This window comes from Anas platyrhynchos, chromosome 11 (genome assembly GCF_047663525.1).
Source record: "Anas platyrhynchos isolate ZD024472 breed Pekin duck chromosome 11, IASCAAS_PekinDuck_T2T, whole genome shotgun sequence".
NCBI lineage: Eukaryota > Metazoa > Chordata > Aves > Anseriformes > Anatidae > Anas > Anas platyrhynchos.
The window spans coordinates 22701478-22720999 of record NC_092597.1 but is presented as its reverse complement, the minus strand read 5'-3'; the positions used below and the strand labels follow the sequence as shown (position 1 = coordinate 22720999).

General features: G+C 41.2%; 1 protein-coding gene across 10 annotated transcripts in view; it reads left to right on the top strand.

The window, feature by feature from the left end:
* MEGF11 (multiple EGF like domains 11) overlaps positions 1-19522 on the top strand; it is a 282729-nt gene that overhangs the window by 210112 nt on the left and 53095 nt on the right. For all 10 annotated transcript variants that reach the window (XR_011811898.1, XM_072043285.1, XM_072043284.1 and 7 more), the window contains 2 exons: positions 17424-17544; positions 19116-19279. Coding sequence is in view for 9 of the 10 variants with exons in the window: in XM_072043285.1 (XP_071899386.1) it covers positions 17424-17544; positions 19116-19279 (285 nt within the window). In the remaining variant the exon portion in view is untranslated. The remainder of the gene's footprint in view (positions 1-17423; positions 17545-19115; positions 19280-19522) is intronic.

Genomic DNA, 19522 nt, shown 5'->3' with positions numbered 1-19522 from the left:
TATTGCATTGCTTCAAAATAATATTTAATCTCATAATAAAGAGCTTTCTTGCACTGACATTTAAACAGCTTGGTTATTGAGGATAGCTCTATAATCAGTGAAGCATATTTAGGCATTAGTATCATTGCTCTCTCATAATATACTATAATCTCTGGCAATTAGTCCATGAGGGGAAGTAAAGCCTTTAAATTGCTAATTTATTGCCTCTGAAGCGTATTTGTCATTTGTATGCATGCCAGATGACTTGAGTTGCAATAGTTCTTTCAAATGCTGGAGAACACAGGCTGTAAAGAAAACTTGACAGAAACCTTTCCTTCCCACCCCAGAACAGTGGTGTCCTGCAGAGCCGCTCTAGCTGTACGCTTCATCGCCTGGGCAGGGAAAAGGTGTCAGCACTGCTCCCCGACACAGGCTGCAGGTTGTGGGAGAGATGCCATGGGGCCAGGACCCTCTCAAGGCTTGCAGTGGCTTTTCTCAGTGGCACACTCAAGACCAGGCTTTGCCTTCAGGTGTGCATGCCTGCCTCTTGGTGAGGCGATGGGGAGCGCTGCCTGCGGTAGAGTTTTGCCCTTGAATTCGGGCAGCCCACAAGCAATGCAGTGTCTGTTCCTGAATGCAGGATGTCTCTTTTGGCAGCACGGACAATAGAGAGATGCTAATATAGAACTGGGCAGAGGTAATTATTCAGAAAAGCCATAAATGAATCCCTCTTGCTTTTTCTAGCATGAAGTTTGGCTGATGCAGCTCTGAGGTCAGAAATTTTGACATGTGGTTGGAAAGAATGAAAGTGGGATCAACATTTTACACTTCATGGAAACATAGGAACTTATATAGCAGAGCAGGGTAAAGGGTTTCTAGGTGAGGGGAATGTAAGAGGGCATAATGGCATGTGGGACACAATTACAAAGGCAGAGGTTGGACCCATAGGATGCTTAAGGGTACTGGCCAGCTACAAAACATAGTGACCAAGAAATCACAGTCTCTTCCTGACAAAGCACTCCTCCAGACCACTCATCTTGCACAGATGGCTTGTCTTTTAACTGTGCCCTGCCTCGGCTGTGTCAGGGCAGCTGGGCTGGGTTTCAGAATGAATCATCTGCTATCACAGCCAAAACAGGGACATTTTGTTGGGATGCAGAACAAGCCATTAAAAACACAAAGCATCTGGTCACCTTTATTAAACGTATTAAGTGGAAAGGCAGCTATCCCATAGGTTGAAATGTACGTGTGCAGAGCTCTTAATTTTTTGGAAGCTAAGCAGATTCAAGTGTTAAAATAAAAAGGTACATTGTAGCTCAGAAAATAATACATTATTTATTAGCTTTGACATTTCCAAAAATTCAAATGCCAATGCTAAATATTGGTGAGCTTGCAGTTTTGGATAGAATTTCAAAGCCTTTTATATCATCTTTATTTTAGATGAATATATTGGGTCAGACTCAACAACCAGATTTACACATACCTGGCTCTAAAAACAAATTACACTGGTGTAAAGATGTTATTGGGTATCAGTACAGGTTGTATGTATGAGGTTTTGATACAACTTGTGTTCACACTGGGATATTGCACTATTTTAACCACGGGATGAGGGCATTGTACTATTTTAACTGCAGATGCTGTGTGTAGATTTGTCTGAAGAGGGGGCTGAGAAATCGGAGTGACCCACTATTATGCCCACAACAGCTCAGTTCTTGGAGACAGCCTACAGGACGATAAAAGCAGAATAACAGGAGCAGAGGGGACACAATAAGGTCTTACTCCCCAAAATCACAGAGCAGGTCTAGAGCTCCTCAATAGGAGCAGGTCTAGAGTCCCCACTGCAGGCCTCTTGTAACCCCTGTGCTTACCGCATCTCACTTTTGGAGGGGGGTTAAGGGGTTGCATCCATTAATTAAAATGATTGCAGGGAACCATCATTATAAGCATGCCAATAGGGCCAGGAGGGCACTTCCCCGAAGCTAGTAGTTTTTAAATATTTGAGAATTGCCCCATAGTACTCATATGATGAATTGCCAGTGATGTTTTTCTGAAGAATGGCTTTGAAAAGCCAGTCTGCTGCCATTTTATTTGTGGCAAGAAGGAATCTGATAAAAGCACACAGGGACTACACAAAGATTACCCTTAAAAAGTAGACAGGGAGATTCTCAACTAGTAGAAATTGGATCCTTACTCCCACACGCAAATATTCACTCCTTGCAAAAAATTATTTGGATTCAATTACGGGGGTGATGAGAAGGGTTATACTAACTTGCACCTCCCCCTCCTTCCAAATTCTGCTTTCAGATGCTCTCTTACAAGCCCACTGAAGTCTTTTTTTGCTATAGGGATGTAAAAGAAATCAGGATTTGCCCTGTCCTCTCTTCTTTGTTTTTGGTTCATTGAATTTTATTCCTGTAATTCAATAAATGTGTTGAAGAAGGCCAGAGAATATGAATTAAATATGACAGGAGACCACAGGAATCCTGACCTTCTGTCTCACAAGGAAATCTTGAAACCAACCCCCTGCACATACCTATCAGCTTTCTAGCCACTGAAATCGTTACAGATGCTATTGAAATACAACTCACTTCACCTTCTCCATTGCACAGCTAATTGCAACTTTCTTGAAAACAGTAGCTACCTAGACACCTCATCCTGTGATATGCCTTTGTTTCTTTATGGATGCTTTGTTTTCTTCCTTTGAAAAATGTGTTCAACTTCAAATGTTTTCATTCTGTCTATTGTGGCAAGGAGATAGGTAGTTAAAACATTTCTCTGCCCAAGACACTGAGAAAACTTTAACACTTATCTGTGGAATGTGCGGTCAGCCTTTACTTCGACGGACACTTAGGTCTGTATTTCACATCTAGATGACAGAACTTATATTACTTTAAAGAGTTCATCTATTTATGCTGCTATTTTTTGAAGACCTGTCTGCTTTTATTGAACCCTGCATGCTGGCAAGCAAAGCTAGCACTTCATCACCAAAATGAAAGAATTCATTTTGACATTTTTCTATTCCTTGACTATATTGGTAGATCCCATACAAGCTGATCCCTGAATTACACAGTACAGGAAAAGATGGAAACAACAGGAGAGATGAACTCTTACTACAAGATTTTTCAGCTTTTGAGATGTCGCTTGGATTCCCTAAAACTTTCCAAGATGGATTTCAATTCTGTACATCTGTAGTCATTTGCATCTTTTGTTGACACTTGCATCAAAATTGCCTTTCAAATATATCCTCATGTAAGTGCTCATGTATATAAATCCTCACTGAGCTCAGTGTGAATCTGTGCACTTAACGATAGTGCGCAGATGCCTTACTCTGGGTCTGTACATCCATAAGTTTGCCTAGTTTGGCAGAGTTTCTTTATATAATGTTTTCTCTACTGCAGGAGTACAAATTGCTTCCAACATACATGCCAGCATATTGGACTAAAAGTCAGCACCTGTAACACACATAAACAATTGCTCAAGCACTTAGGAAAAATAAGTAAATATTATATTGCTATAAACCTGCGCAAATGCATGGCAAATGTATAGCAAATTTTGTAACAGATAATCTCTCAGTACAAATGCACGCAGTCTCAGGCCAGTCTTAGTCTGCCCCATGCCTACCCAGTGAGTAAAATGACCAATTTACCCTGCTATGAAATGAGGAAAACCATAATTTTGTTTTACCTATCATAGAGGTCATAGAGAACTTACAGATCTGTTGAGTATTGCAGCCATGATTGGCTTCCTTCTGGCACATGCAATAGCTCTCGGTCCCCAAAGAAAACATACAGGAGAGAAAAAAACAATCTTTCCATCTATATTAAAAATAAAAAATAAAAAAAAATCCTGCTCTCCTGTCCTACACCTTTAAAATTCTCTGTGTTGTCTAAAAGAAGAAAAAAAAAAATAAAGAAGTAACTAGAAAGGAGCACCTTATCTTATCTTCAGTTGAATTTTCCCTGAAGGTCCACAATCCCAGGTAGGTCTGGAGGAATTTAAAGAATCAATGGCTGTAGGTGTTTTCTAAACACTCAAGGTGATAAATACAACTTTATCAGAATATTCCCTCTCTTCTACATATTTGCTTTCATCTTTATTCTAAATGTATCATCCTTCACCAGTTCAGAAGGAAGCAGGAAAAAAAGAATGAGACTTTTCTCTTATAAGCCCCTGTTTTAGTAGTGAAGTTATTTTATAAATTTCATAAAATTCTTAATATAAAAAATGAACCGAAGGTTGGAGATAGTGGATCTGTTTTGGGGGCTTTAACTCATTTAAATGATCTGTTTCTCTTTGAGATAATTCCAAAAGTACTTCAGTGGAAGCTCATCTCTGAGCAACAGGGCACCTCATCAAAAGGTTTAAAAAGAAAAGACGAGGGGAAAAATCTTCAATAGAGCCTGTGTCCTTTTATCCTTGATTTACTGAGCATATCAGTTACCCCCCTTTGTTAAGAACTCTTTTCATTTATAGGTATAGAATAAATTCAGCCATTTTATCAAGATGTTCTTGTTACCAATCACCAGTATAAATTTTACTTGCTGTAGGAGGGGAAAAGGTTTTCTGGCACAGCAGTTGTCCAATTAACTGGAGTATTACAGGCAACAAAAATAGTTTCCCAAGTCTCATTTCATGAATTACCTAGATGCACAAGTAAGATGCAATTTCTTCTCACTGCTTTCCTATTTTATTCATGATGTGATGTCTCAAAGCCAATGTGAATGGCTAGCAGTAGTGGCAGTGGGTATGGAAAAAGGCATCCATACTGTGCAGATGGGTTTGAGCATGGATTGCAGCTTGGAGTGAATTTATTATTAATTAATAGTAAAAACAAGTTTTTGTATAGGTAGTAGAACTAAAAAAGCTTTGTTTTCCACAGATCTATATCCTGAGCTCCCTGGCCTTTCCTACCTCACTGCAGTACCCTGGTCTCTCTGTCAGGTCCCCTCTGACATTTTAGCTAGCAAAGAGCGCTCAGATGGGCTCACGCACATCAAATTTTCATAATCCCCTCCCTACATAATGAGGTTAAAGGTACCAAGTTTCACGCTCCCTAAGAAGGATTAGGAGTTGCCTGAACAAAGACTGAATATTAAGGCATGACGTGGAAGGAATTGATTCCTGTGTTCTCACCTTTTGAACTCTTTCCCATTTATTGGCTTTACCTTTGTTTCTCCTCAGTTATTCAGGAGTTCAGTGGGCTTCATTTTAAGAAGCTTGGGGATATCCTTCTATAGCCATGACTGGCTCCTCAGCCACCCCTGAAGTACAGAGACACGGCAGGAAAGGCAAAACCAACTCGAGAGGACCATCCCTGGTGACACAAGGAACAATGCCAGAGGGAAAGTCACTGCTGGGGTACAGAGAGGGAGGTTTGATGCAGCTGCAGAAACAGCAAAAAGAGCTGCTAGTTTTGAAGTATTCTGAACAGTTTTGAGAAGATCGTTTTGTCAAAGTCAGCAAGAAGGAATGCAGTCTCTTTGATAACGTGTGTGAGTTTTAAGTCTGAGCATAGCGTGAAATTATTTTTAAACATGGAAGATGTAATTGTGCTCTGGAAAACCATGATAGGTCAAATTAAAAATGTATTTACATGGCGCTTGAAAAGTGGCTAAAGACAAAAGTGCTATTAACTGTGAAACAGTCACAATAACACAGCCAAGTCCTCGCTACTACCTGTGGTTGTGTTCAAGAACTTCTCTCCAAGTTCTCATTCTTTAGGTATCCATTGTCCTTAGAATGTGCATTTTCCTGGTGGCTTCTAGATGGAGTCTGAAAGCTCAACTGCTGATTTTTTAAGCTTAGAAACAACTTTACAAATGGATTTGGAACAAGTACCACATCTAAAGCATACCATAAAAAAACAGTTCTGCTCCATACAACCTAATTAAGGGTGAGCTGGAAATTTTTTCTTGAAATGAAGGAACTCTCACTATCTAGTTGTATGGAAATTTTATCTGTTAGCTGGGTTGGATGCTTAAAGGTCTTAGTGTAAATAAGAACATCACATGCCCTGTGTTTTGGTTGACTCCGTATGTACATAGCGCTGGTCAGGAATCACTTGTACCTATCAGGAGTTTTGCATATTCATAGACCAGAAGAGAACCAGATCTTGATCTCCCTTTCCATTGATGATCTCTGAATTTTCCTACCGTCTCAATACACGTACAGAACTATATATTTATGTGCATAACATAGCCATATTTTTATTTTTTATAAGCCATTGGGACTAACAACATACTCCAGAGCTTTGCATCTCTAGGCTAGTAGTTCTGATCCAGGCCAGGTCAGTACAGACTGAAAACTATTTTCTCTTGGCTGTGCAGTGGCCTGCACGAAATGACTTTGGTCTCAATCCAGCTCCCCGTGGATGAGTATGCACATCACAAACCCCATTTCTATCAGCAGTGACTGGCAGATTTGTTGGCAGACTGAGCCATTTACCATTTTACCTTCACAAATCACTGCTTCAGGTCAAGCTTGGTAGCATGGCTGTGTGATCCATTTCAAAGTCCCCACGGGACTCTTCCTGGGGACAAACAGTGCAGGTACTTGGGGCTTTCAGAATGGCATCATAAGCACTGCATTCCAGTCAGATTGAGCATCTTTATTAAGTGGCAGGTGCCTTTCCTGAAAGTTGATCCACTGAGATGGTCCTGCTGCATGGAGACTGGGAAACAATGAACAGCACCACAGAGCAATGGAACGGGATGCAGGCTAAAACCAGTATTACACTAATGACTCACAAATGGATTCTTCTGGCTCTGCTGTGTTACAGGAGAATATATCCTACATGCAGATCCCCATAGGGAAGATCATTATGGGGAGACCACCCGTGTATTCCCAGGCTTTCAGACTAAGCTGCTCCCCTATTGATTTTTATATCAATGAACCAGGTGCTTGCTGCCTATTAGGCTTGTTGGCATTCTCCCCCAGAGCTCCTATTGACCAATTAGACATTTCTGCTGGAGTACTGGCGGCCACAGCATTTAGGAGCCTGACAGCGGTCGTGTCAGCACCTGGCTGCATGAGCCGTAATGAAGGGGCTTCTCTCACTTCAGGGCATTTGTTGTTGGCTGAACTATTGTACCGGAGTATTTAACAAGGTCACTGGATGCACAAGACACAGTGGGTCTCCCTCAGTTGTGGAAACTGCATCCTTTTCTTTGAAATCAATGGATTTTTTCGAGATCATTTTATCAAGTAGTTCTGTTTCATTTTGCTTGCTCTCTCTCTTAGCAATGTACAAGCTCCAGAAATTGTCTGTGACAGCTCAAATTCTACTTTGTCAGCCCAAGTTTACCTGAACATAACTGCTAGCTTCAGTAGGATTGTCCCAGGTATACAAGAGTGGAATTTGTCTCAGTGACTGCCTCTACTAATGAGAACTGATTCAGTTACACACAGTGTCTATAATTTGATAAGAACTGTGAGCAGTCCCAAATCTCTTCCTCTTTCTTCTTATATTTACTTTTACTTCTGGGCTCTGCTGCAGCTTTATGTACCTGAATAACTCCAAAGTTTTCCTAAGTGGGTCCAAAGGAACCAGCTTCATATAGAAACCCGGAATGCCTCTGTCTTTGTTACTAGTTGACATATTTCCTGTATTTTATCCTTAATTGGCAATGTGGCTGTGTCAAATTGCATTTCCGTTTCTGTAGCCTCATTCAGTATCACTGGAGCTCAATATCCTGTTCAGACTGAGTCATTTGAACTGAAGCTTGCAGAGGAATAAACTGCTTGCCAATAGCAGTGTCTCTTTTCATCTATTAAGCTTCTAAATGTACATATCCTTATCCACACTATCTGTGGATCAATGCATAGAAGCGTTGGTAGCTGATTCTCTTGGTGGTTCAAATTGCAAACAGACTTTATTACAGTCACCCAAGTCACTGGTTAATTCCTTATTTTATTTTCTAACTATACTGCCAAAGGATGAGGGAGGTTTTATCCTTTATGATCAGACATGTGTAAGTGGAAAATCCTACTGTGTTTCTTATGCTGAAGAGCAACTGAACTTTTACCAGGTATTGGACTCTCTTGCTTTTGGTTTCTGGTTTTAGGAAATGTGTGAAAATTTGAAGAGAACATCTGTTATCTGCCTGTGAATGATTGCCAGGTTATTTACCAGCTTTTCAGAAGCTGCATCACAAACCCCATTAGCTTAAAGTTGACATGAAATGTTATTCATTTCATGCCATAAAGAATATTTTCCACCTATGTATGTAGATGGTTTCTTTTTTTTTGCTTTGATCCTTTCAAGTGTGGATCAGGCAGCCCAGAACCGATGTCAACAGCAGGTGTAAGCATCGTGAGCCCCCTGCCTGCATGTTTCCCATCCTCAGAGCTTCTGTGATTCAGTGCCCCTAGCAAGAGACTGGCTGAGGATACCTGCTGTGCACAGCACATTTAACTCCTCCTGGACTCAGTCCATCCACTCGGTGTGGACAAGAGGTCAGGCATGCACTGATGTGCTGAACTTGTTGTCAGCTTCTGCTACAGAAAGATGCAGGTCTCAGCTAGTGACCACGGTGTGCATGCTAGGGAAGTTTGGATTTGACACCGTGCTTAGACATTATCCTTAACTGGAGAGCACAGCTGCAGAAGGATGCTAAAAGAAAGTTTGCCAACAGTGTAAAATTATTGGGATAATCAAATATAAAGCTAATGGCATATATGCAGAAAGGTTTTGTGGTACGGAATGACTGGGTAAGGTGAAAGTTGGTGCTCAGAAATGCAAAGTAATATACAAGGAGAAAGTAATGTTAAGTAAACACACAAAAGGTGAATTCTAATTTAATTCCTACCATTCAGGGACAGAGATCAGGCAATCACAGTGGGTAGTTTTCTGAAATACGCAAATGAGTGCTCATCTCCAGTCAAAAAAACAAACCAACCCAGAGCACCAGCTAGAACAGTTAGAATGACCAGGAAAAGAACAAAACAGGATAGAAAAACAATTTTTTGTGCTATTGTATAAATCCATAATATATCTAAATCTTAAATTACTGCATGCAGTTTGGCTGATTGCTGCTTACGAAGGATATAATGGAAGTAGTGAATGGTGACAAAGATCATCTTTTATTTGGAATAGCTTCTATACAAAGAGTGACTCGATAAACTAGGACCCAGTTCAGAAAACATATGGCTGAGGAGGGATGTGATAGAGATCTATGGAACTGAGGCTGGTGCATAGGGCACGAACAAGGAATGATTATTTACTATTTCTAATAACACGGGAACAGGGGGCAACCAATTAAATGATTGCACAGCAGGTTTAAAGACAAAGATAGTGCTTTTCACAGAATGTGTAATTAAATTGTGAAATGGCTCCCATAAAATGAGAATAAGAGAGTGGGATGATTTTGCTTAGAAAAGGGGTCACCAAGGGTAGATATGTGAGAGGTCCCTTACATCATTGGAGAAGGGAAGAAGGAACGCGTGTTTGCTATTTATCACAGTATAAGAAGTTTCCCAATTAAACAACAGGCAGTGGATTGAAGCAAACAAATAAACAGAATTTTTCTCCTTTGTAGTTATAATTAAACTGTGGATCTTCTTGCCAGAGGACGTCATAGAAGCTGAAAGTATAAATGATACCTTTTATTCCCTGTTTTTGCTAATGTCCTTCTTGCAGAGCTGTTCAGACTTGTCAGCCAGAGCCAAACTTATTATTGCAAAAAAGTCAGAAGACCACAATCTTTTATTAGGCAGATCTTGGACTGTGCCACTCAGCTCATGTGGACTGAGCAGGAACCATGTCCATTTCCCAGACAAGGACATTCCCATACACTAGCTGGGGCAGAATTAGCCAGGTAGGTTCCCTTCTTGTAGATACTTACTGAAGAGGACCAGATGAGCTTTTGCTCTGCACTAACAGGGCCTCCCCTAAACAGACAGGAAGACAGAAATTGGAGCATCCAGGTCTGTTTCCTCTCTCTCGATCTCACATAGCTTGTAACCGTGCAGCTGCAGCTAGTGAAGAAGGGTGGTGGCTCTGAGGTCTCTGCATGCCTCCCAGGGTGGTTCTGGCACTGGTAGAGGCAACATCAGGTTAGTGTTGTTCCTTTTCTTTTACCGTAGTGATGACTGCAATTCAAATTTCTCCATCTAAAAAAGCAGAAGAAAGCAGGGCTTTTTTTGTCTTTACCAGTAATATTCAAGGGCTGGCTTCTGTCCCACAGTTTGGGCACAAGTAGCTTGTTGAGTACATCATGAAGAGCACATCTTGTGTCTACTTCTCAGGCATTTAAATGCTTTCCACCGACTTGAAATAATCCACATTATGTCTGGGTCATTTTACCTTTTGGGACATTTAATTGTGATATGGCCATGGTTTTTGGAGCACTGTAGAATAGCAGCTGCTGAAAGTTGATTATAGTAGCAGCAATGAGCCCTGCAGATATTTGACTTTCTCTATTTACTGTAAAGGTGATGAGGCACTGGACCACGTTGTCCAGAGAAGTTGTGGATGCCCCATCCCTGGAAGTCTTTAAGGCTAGGCTGGCTGTGGCTTTGAGCAACTCAATCAAAGTGGGTGGCATCCCTGCCCATGGCAGGGGGTTGCCAACCCAAACCATTCAGTGATTCTGTGATCCTATATTAACTTCCCCAGAGTTAAATTTAAAATATTCTGAGAGTTTGCTCCTTGCCTCACCTGAGTAAACCTAAAGTGGACCTATTCCAGATTTAAATTGCTTTACAAAAAAGGAACTTGGTTATCCATATGGTCCCATGATGTGTATCAGTAACCCTCCTGATACAGACAGGATTGACCTGCCTCGATAATACATCTTCCCAGTAACTAAATCTAAACCCAAGCATTAAAGATGTTTTCATTTCCACCTGAAATATCTGTTCCATAAACAATCTCCCCAGCTCAGCTGTGAACAGAATTAGGAGCTTGTTTTAGTATCCTGCCCTTACGCAGCCAGCTGCTGGGGCTGGCCAAGCTCTGCACACCCATCTGATTTAGCTGAACATTGGCCTCCACTGTGTTTTTTGAACTGTGTGTGGCTTTGTTGCTTGTACTCCATTACAGGCTGCCCGGGGGAGGCTGTCCTCTCAGGTACGATGCACTGTCTCACCAGGAGAAATGTCCCGAGGAAATGATGTAGGAGTTGTTTTACCCAGTCTAAATCCAATCTCCTATTTTTGGAGAGGTCCCTCATGGATAAATGTGTTTTGTGATATTTTATTAGGTGAAAAGTGCTGACTGTATAAAAAAAATCTTGTTCGGAGGTTGATGATCATCTTTTTTTACTCTCCATACTACTTTCCTTGTGAACACATTTAATTATATGAGGCTGTATTCATTGCCTCGCTGCCATTAAAGTGCTCTGCAGTTAAGGTCTAAATACTAAACCAGGCAGATATTCAAGTGTTGTAAAGTTAGTCTAGATTTTTTGGCCAGCAACAGTGCTACACGGATTTACAGTGCAGGGGGTCTTGCCTGCTCTCTTATTGAAGTCTCTTTCTTTTTCTTAATGCCCATATTTAGGTGGCTTGAAAGTAAGAATGGATTATTTTAATTGTAGATAACTGACTGATATTGGGCATATTTTTAGTGCAAACCAGAAAACTATTCCCTTGTGGTGAGGGGGGTTGTAGTGCTCACTGACAGAAATCCAACTCAAGCTTGCTGTTTAGTATGAAAAATCAATTTTTTTTAATGAAAGTTTTATTTGTATTTGTTTTCACTTCATTTCATGGAGGCAAAAAAAAAAAAAAAGAACCACCACCTCACGAAGCTAGAATTTGCTGCCTTTATTCGTCCTGCTCCATTACAGCAACTTTGTGCCACGACTGCCTTTGTGGGACCTTGTGCTCTCCTCTCAACCTGTGCAGCCCAACAAAAGCTTTGGCTACAGCTGGTAAAATGAAACCAGAGCTGGTGGATTTGTGCATGTGCACATATAATCTCTCTGTGTATTTTATAACAAGATCAAAAATACATTTTCATTTATTTATTAAATAATATTGGTTAAAGCGTTTATAATACTTTGAAAGGTTATGTGATACAGCATTCAGGACTGTGAAGGGTTGTGTCTTTGGGTGAGTCATGAGCTTGTGACTTAAGAAGTGACATAAAATGTCACTTTTTGAACATAAGAAAGCTCTTTCCTGTCCTTTCTACCTCACTCCATCTTCTTCCATACAAAGGGCGAAGGGAAAAGGAGACTGAATAAGGTCATCAGTGGTTTCATTGTGCCATTTTAGATCTGTATCAGACTCTAGCACAGCTACATCATACCATGTTACAAAATGGGTAAAGGAGCATTTGTCAGTTCTTAGTAACACTGATTACCTGCAGACTGAAAGCCTGGCTTGTACAGGGCACAAGATCCGTCCCCAAACTTTTTTCTGCATTATATCATTAGCACCAATAATAGCATCTGCAGGGAGTAATTAGTAACACCCAGAGGGGAAAGGAATTCAGCCAGAGGACATCATTATGTCTGGGAAACTAAAGATGCTGTATCATAAGGTCATGAATAAATTGCTTGAGTTGAGGGTAGAGGAGATGACCAGAAAAAGTACAAAGTTTCCTACTGCTGCTAATACGCTTATGAAGAGCACGTTAATTTCCACCAGAACACCATTAGGGAAATTAGTTTGTTCTGCCAGTTTGTGCTGCTGGATACCATATGTTTACCTTGAGGGAATGTTTGTGGAGAACCACTTTGGGTTAATTGTAAATTTTACAATTAAATAAGTAAATATACAGAACTGTGTCTGTGATCTGCATCAGTGCCCAGACACCGTGTACCGGCACACTGGTGTGCCACATTCAGTGTGTACACATAAATATGTACTTTTACGTACTAAGTCCATACCAATCACCTTATCTGGACATGCAGACGTTAGCTACAAACAGCACTTGCACTTTTTCTTTCTGATCTGCTTATCGCTACATGCAAATGGCCCTGCACCATGCCCTTCTTCCCATTTCATGCCTGCACCGTGAGCACTCGGCTTGCCCTGCTGCTGGTGACAAGTGCTGCACCTCCACTTCACCGGGCACAAAGAAAGGTGACGAGGGGGAAAGAGGGGAAATCAGATACCATGTTAAATATCTCAGGGCAGTTGGAGTCCCATTACAGATGACCAGAGGCTCAAACACGTTGCCATTCACTGCAGTCAGCCCCCCCAGCAATCTGCGCAGGAACAGGGGACGTGCGGCACCTCAGCAGGTTCAACCTCCAGAACACTGGAACCAACCCGTCACCGAGGTCTTTATCATGCAAACTTGATGCCGACTTCAATAACGCTCCTGTTAGTCTTCTGCATTGCAGAGGCCTTGAAAAATTGATTTTCTGTTTTGCCACTGACTTCAGTGGAACCAGCCTTTAGCACTCCAAGGCAAATATATTCCTGTAGGTTGTAGTTACTTCTGAAATTCTTAATTGGATGTCCTTAAATAGTCAAACTTTCAGAGAGGCCAGGCATAGCTGCAGACTTTGCTGGGTGTTGGTGACCGCTGCTGGGTTATTAACTCCTCTTACAGTCTGGGATTGCATTTTTTTTCCTTTTAAAATGTATTTCAGTGATTTAAAGGCCTGATCCAAAACGTATAGGAGTAAATAAAAGTCTTTTTATTGAATGCAGACAGAGGATTTTAAAGGAAGTTGGCCCTTGTTTACAGCAGGAATGTATTTTTAACAGAAACAAGCAATCTAATACTTACTGTTAGGGCAACATTAATCCAGGGAAAACACTTTGTGAAGTGGCCAGAGCTTGTTAACACAGTTAACACCTAAGGCAGCAGTATGTATTTAAGCTCTAATAATATTGTACAATAATAATTTTTGAGGAAGAAAATCTTCACCTCTGCCTGAACAGAAACAAGACGTATTATTGACTGCCATCCGGCAAGACGTATGCTCTGGCCCTCATGAGTCTATTAATATTTGATGCTGATGGATGCGAGCTGGCAGCCTGAGTTATTAATGGCGTTTGGTTCCTTGGGCCTCACCCTCAATACATAGGGGAGAATTAACAATAACAAGAATCGTGTGCCGAAACCTCTCCTGATGCTAGAAGGGTCTGTCATTTAGTTTCAGCACCAATTTGTTAATATTTCTGAAGTAATTAAAGCTATGAAAGGTCATATAGGTGGTGGTAGCCACATTATTGGCACCATTCATTGTGATTTAAAGATGAATTTTAGGGTCCCAGGGACCACAGAAGCCCACCTGGATCTTTGTAATGTTGGGGTAATCCTATCAGATGCAAATTTCAATCAAGAAAGGACTCACTCCGTTTAGCTTCTAAGCAGCTGTGCTGAGATGTGGGACACCCTGTCTTTGTACGGAGGTGCCATCTCATGGATTTGGGCCCAGGAATGCAAAGAAGAGGGCAGGAACATGATGCTTTACACAAGGAGCTGGACATTTACTGCAACTGGCCCTGATCCAACACCTAGTGAAGAGAGTTTTTTCCACAGATTAGGTTTAGAGTCAGGCTTGACCCCTGAAATCAGGAGGTAATACAGGGAGTAGACGTCAGGGATATGTTTTGATAAACTGGGCACTCTAAGGGAAAATGTTGAAAGAAATGAAGCACTTCTGAAAGTCTGTGGTGTCCATATGGATCACTCTGACATGGAAAATAGAGATGTAAAATACCAAGTTATTTATAGCTAGATTTCTTAATATAGCTTTAACATTTTCAGGGTTATATGTTTGATTGAATTAGCTACTCCTTCCTATCATGTATACCACATCCAGACATTTCACTATTCTCATTAACCTCCTGATCTTAATAGAAAAAAAAAGAATAATCAACATAAGAAGCACAGCTGTTGATTAATTTTACTAAATAGGATAGAAATAAAAAGTACCATATTGCAAGATTGAAGATTCAATGCACAACATTTAAAATCAGTTTAATAGAATGTATAACTCATTAACAACTGGATAGACATACACTGCAGCATTATTCACTTGGGCAGGTGGTGAGAGGGAGGTGGAATTTACATATCTTTAACAGTACCTGAATGCATTTAATTTCATAGGTCATTCTCCCCAATCAAGTTCAAAATGTTAATAACGGGGTGTGCATTTATAATTAATAAAATCTTAGAGCCAGTGCTATAGTTCAAGTGCATTTTCCTCTTATGTAATTAAGAAGTTAAGGATATTTGGCAGTTGTCACTCTGAGAGTTCTGAAGGTCTCGCTTGTCAAACCCAGAGACAGAAATCTCATTAAGCCAGTTAGTTTCTCCGGTAAGGTTTGTTGCAAGGTAAGGGCACGTAAGGTGTACAGCCAGAATGACTAACCTGGGAGTCCACAAAACAGAATCTATTGCAGTAAATGCCAAACCTCAAAGGAGTTTTGAGTGAGGAAGACACATCCTGATGCTTAGCTTGTATATGGCACCTTTTCTTTGACGTACCCAAATTATTCTGCCTGTCTGACTGCCCTCTGTGCAGAGTGAGTGTAGAGAAAAAGAGTGAATCTGCACCAGCTTGTCATCACATGGCCAGGGCAAACCTTGCATCACGCGAGCCAACTTGCAGTGACGGAGCCAGCTGAAGAGCTGGAAATCCTGGTTCTTCTTCTGTCCATGGCCCAGATGCTGTCTTAGTTCATCAGGTTCCCGAGGGAATATGTTAGCTCCACGTCACTCTGTTCTTCTTTCCTTTTCAAAGGAATTTTCCTTTACTTCTAGATCACCAGTTCAAATCCAGGTAAGGTCAGTTGTCATAGAAATTACAGCAGTACCAGCACTCCTGCGCTGTACTTGAAATGAGTTGGGAGTTTCGTTCACACAAGATACAGCTTTCTAGGTGGCACTAATTGGCTGTCTAATTGTCACACACAGGAGAAAGGCAGACGATTGATTAGGCGTGGAGACTGAATGCCCCTCTGCCATCCCGCTCAGCTGTGGGATCCTGTAGCTCATTCTGTAGGCATGCTGGCAGGGTAATGAGGGGCAGCGTGCTTGGATTTTCTGGCTGTCAAGACAGCACCTTTTACAGCCAGGCCTTTTCAGAGGAACTTGTTTTACTCCACCAAGGTCAAAGATAGCATCTTTTGCAAACACTGCTTTCACTCAAAAGTCAGGGGCTTGTAGGATTTACTTCTAAGTGGTACCTATCTTAACCATTTCTCCCCCCTAAACCAAAGTTTTTACTATAAAATAGGAGTCCTACTGGTGCTCGGCAGAACAACAGGCATATGAGGGTTTATGGTGCTCAAAATCTGGTCATATTTCCTTTTACTGTCTCAGTGTCTGATACTGTGATATACAGGCTCCTGGAGGTACTCGCCATGGCATAGGGAAGCTGACATTTTGTGCATTTATCTCCTGATAAATGGATGCTCCTATCACACAGTGAAGCCTCTCACCTGCAAAAATACATTTTGACCAATATCTTTTCCCTTGAGCTATGATATAGGTCACACTGTGCAATGTAGTTACTATTTAACTTTGGAGTAGGATAGCTTTCTCTGACATAGGATTAAATTATTACAGTTTGACTCACTGAAGAAGTAAATTTAGGAGCTAATTTGTGATGTGAAAGTCAAGACTACGAATAGAAGAAAACGGAGTAAAAATACCGTATATGTGCTAACATATGTCGACTAGACTGTGGGACTTACTGAATAGGCTTAAAGGGATCGTGTTCACATTTTATCTTTTATCTCCCTTATTGCATCAGATGAACAACATTAGTAAGGAAAAGTGTCTTACAGCCACACAAGCTAATTGGTGCATACACTGTACCAACACTTACTGTTGAAGTATTGTATATTTCTGTAATATATAAGTATTTACCCTCCTCTTCCTAGCTTTCCCAACACCTGAAGGACGGCGTCAGGAAATAGGACAGAGACTGTCTGTTTCTGTGTTTTGCTCTTTGTGCCTCCTGTCTCTGTCATACACATCACTCCTTGTTCAGCATTCTTCCCAAAGTCACCATCTCATGCAAATTAACTGAAAACAAATGCAGGTACCAGCTATGCATCAAGAAGGTCTAATGCACCTGTCATGCAGTTTGCCTCTCTGCCAGTCTGTGGAAGATGAGCACACAGGATATCCTTTAGCTTTTTAACAACCGTGTTCTTAGAATATATTTTCCAAGAAATGCAGAGCAATCTTTGCACAGTTTCAGACTGTATATTTTGTGATTAGTGTTTCGTAAGCGATGTTTTGCTTAATGATCTAACATCTGTTCTAGGAGGTTTGTTTTTGTAACTTACACACCTCCTGCTGAATGAACGCCAGAAACTTGTCCCTTTCCTCCAAGTCAATCAAAGCACTAATTGCATCATAATCACGGGAAGCAGCAGTGACTGCTCGAGAGCTGAAGACTCAGCAATCAACTCATAACACTCTGCTCACTGTTTTGAAGGAGAAAGCCTCCCTGTGCAGAGATGGGAATTTCCTGCAATTCAGATTTCTTTAGCTGACTCTGTCTTTTTTTTTTGGTTTGCAGGGAGATGACTGCACCATTACCTGCATGGAAGGAACCTATGGTACCAATTGCTCATCAGTTTGTAATTGCAAAAATGATGGCACATGTTCCCCCGTGGATGGTCTATGCATTTGCAAAGAAGGTAAACAAAATTCAGATTTAACAGTCGTCTACAATTTGGCATCAAGGCTTCTCCCCTTTTAACGTGGCACAGCTGTGCAGTCAGTAACTCCACTATCTATTTGTGCCTGTTGGTAATTCAATGGTCTGCCCAAGTATCAAAACTCAACAGGGGCTTGACTGTATGTTTTGTCTTTGCCCTGAACAGGGGCCAGACTTAACCACTGTGTTGCAAGAATAGGCCATGGAACGAAGTGTGCTTGCAGAGCCACAGCTCCATTCTAAAAGAAATATGAAACAAACCCCAAACTGGGCTTTTGGGGTGTGTTGTTTTTTTTTTTTTCTTTTTCTTTTTTCTATCCCTCTAATGCCCCATTTCTCCAGGACTCAACAGCGCCATTTCTCCCTCCCATGCCTGGAGTAACACAGCTGGGCAAAGGAGCAGAGGCAGCCTCCTGCTCAACTTTCCTTTAGCCCGTTGTGTTGTCAGTGGGGTGAGCCTGTCTTGTTGTCATCCTCTGGTGACAACTTACACCATGACAACTCAGCCATGTACAGGTGTCCTCTGTCTCCTGAGTCAACATGGGGCTGGAGGATGTGGCTGTCCCTTATCTGGAAAACAAGTCTTGCCTGCTCTGGAGATTCTCTACATGACTCACCTATTTTTGTCCTTCATATATGTCCAGAATTCCCGTATGTGCTTGGTAGTGAACATAACTCATGTACCCAGTAACCACTTGAGAAATCTTGTGCACTCCATAACATGATGTTTCTTATCTTCCCTGTGTAGTGGTGCCTTCCCCCAGAATACCAACATGAGTTATCTCTATATGGCATTAATAAGCCCTAAAACAGAAGTGAGGCAAATAACAATAAAATCTGGCATTTCAAACATGAATTAATGAATCACTGTAGAACCCCATTTAATGAGGGTGTATAAACGGTGAGTTACTGCTCAACTCCATTACATGCAGCTGCATTGTAATGAAAGCCATTGTGCGGCTGGTAGTTAAGATTTGAGCCTTAATGGTTAGAAATGATGGCCTTGGTCTTTTTTCTGTGTGTGTAATAGCTTCTTTATATTAAAGATCCTTCTCAAAAAATATGAGGTAAGAAACAGGCAGCATCAAATAGCAAGTGTCTTATATTCAGCAGGTCTTCAGCAGATATTGCTGCACTCTCTTGCTGCCTGAGCAGTTCCCACAGAGGAATCAGACACCTTAATGTGGCAAACAGCCAACACAGTGACACCTACACCACCCTTCTCCACGTATAGATGCTGGCAGAGGAAGCTGATAATTCATAATTAAAGGGCCAATCTTTGACCCCAAGATCAGTGTCTTTATTTACACCAAGATCAGGAGGAAACTGGTTCTAGAATCAAAGAGCTGCAGTTTGCACGCTGCCATTCGTGCTGTGCTGTGCAAGAAAAGGGCAGACCATTAGATCTGTCTAAAAAACATGCATGACGCACCTTTGCAGGATGTTTTGACTCTCCTGACGTAAATATTACAGCAGATAGCTGTAATCCAGCATTATTTTTTTTTTCTGTGAAAACATCCCAAATGCTATTTCTTTCATAACTTTCTTCAGGGTGGCAAGGAATGGATTGCTCTATTCCATGTTCGAGTGGAAGTTGGGGTCTTAACTGTAACCAGACATGCTATTGCACAAATGGAGCTGCCTGCAGGCCAGCTGATGGCTTTTGTCTCTGCTCACCTGGATGGCAAGGGGAGTACTGTGACCAGCCCTGTCCCGTAAGTATGACTGGGATGGTCTTGCATCCCCTTTTAAAGCATAGCCAGCATAGCTCTTTGAAACATACATTAGGTCAGTATCTCATTTTGTCCATGGATACCTGCAGGAAATCATGTATAAATAACAGATTGGATTTCTAGCAATCAAGTAGATATTTTCTGTTTTGCACTATATTCAATCAGAGCTATTGCAATGCTATCTGCATTTTCTTGAGCATCATTTTTTAAAGTGATCCCTCATTT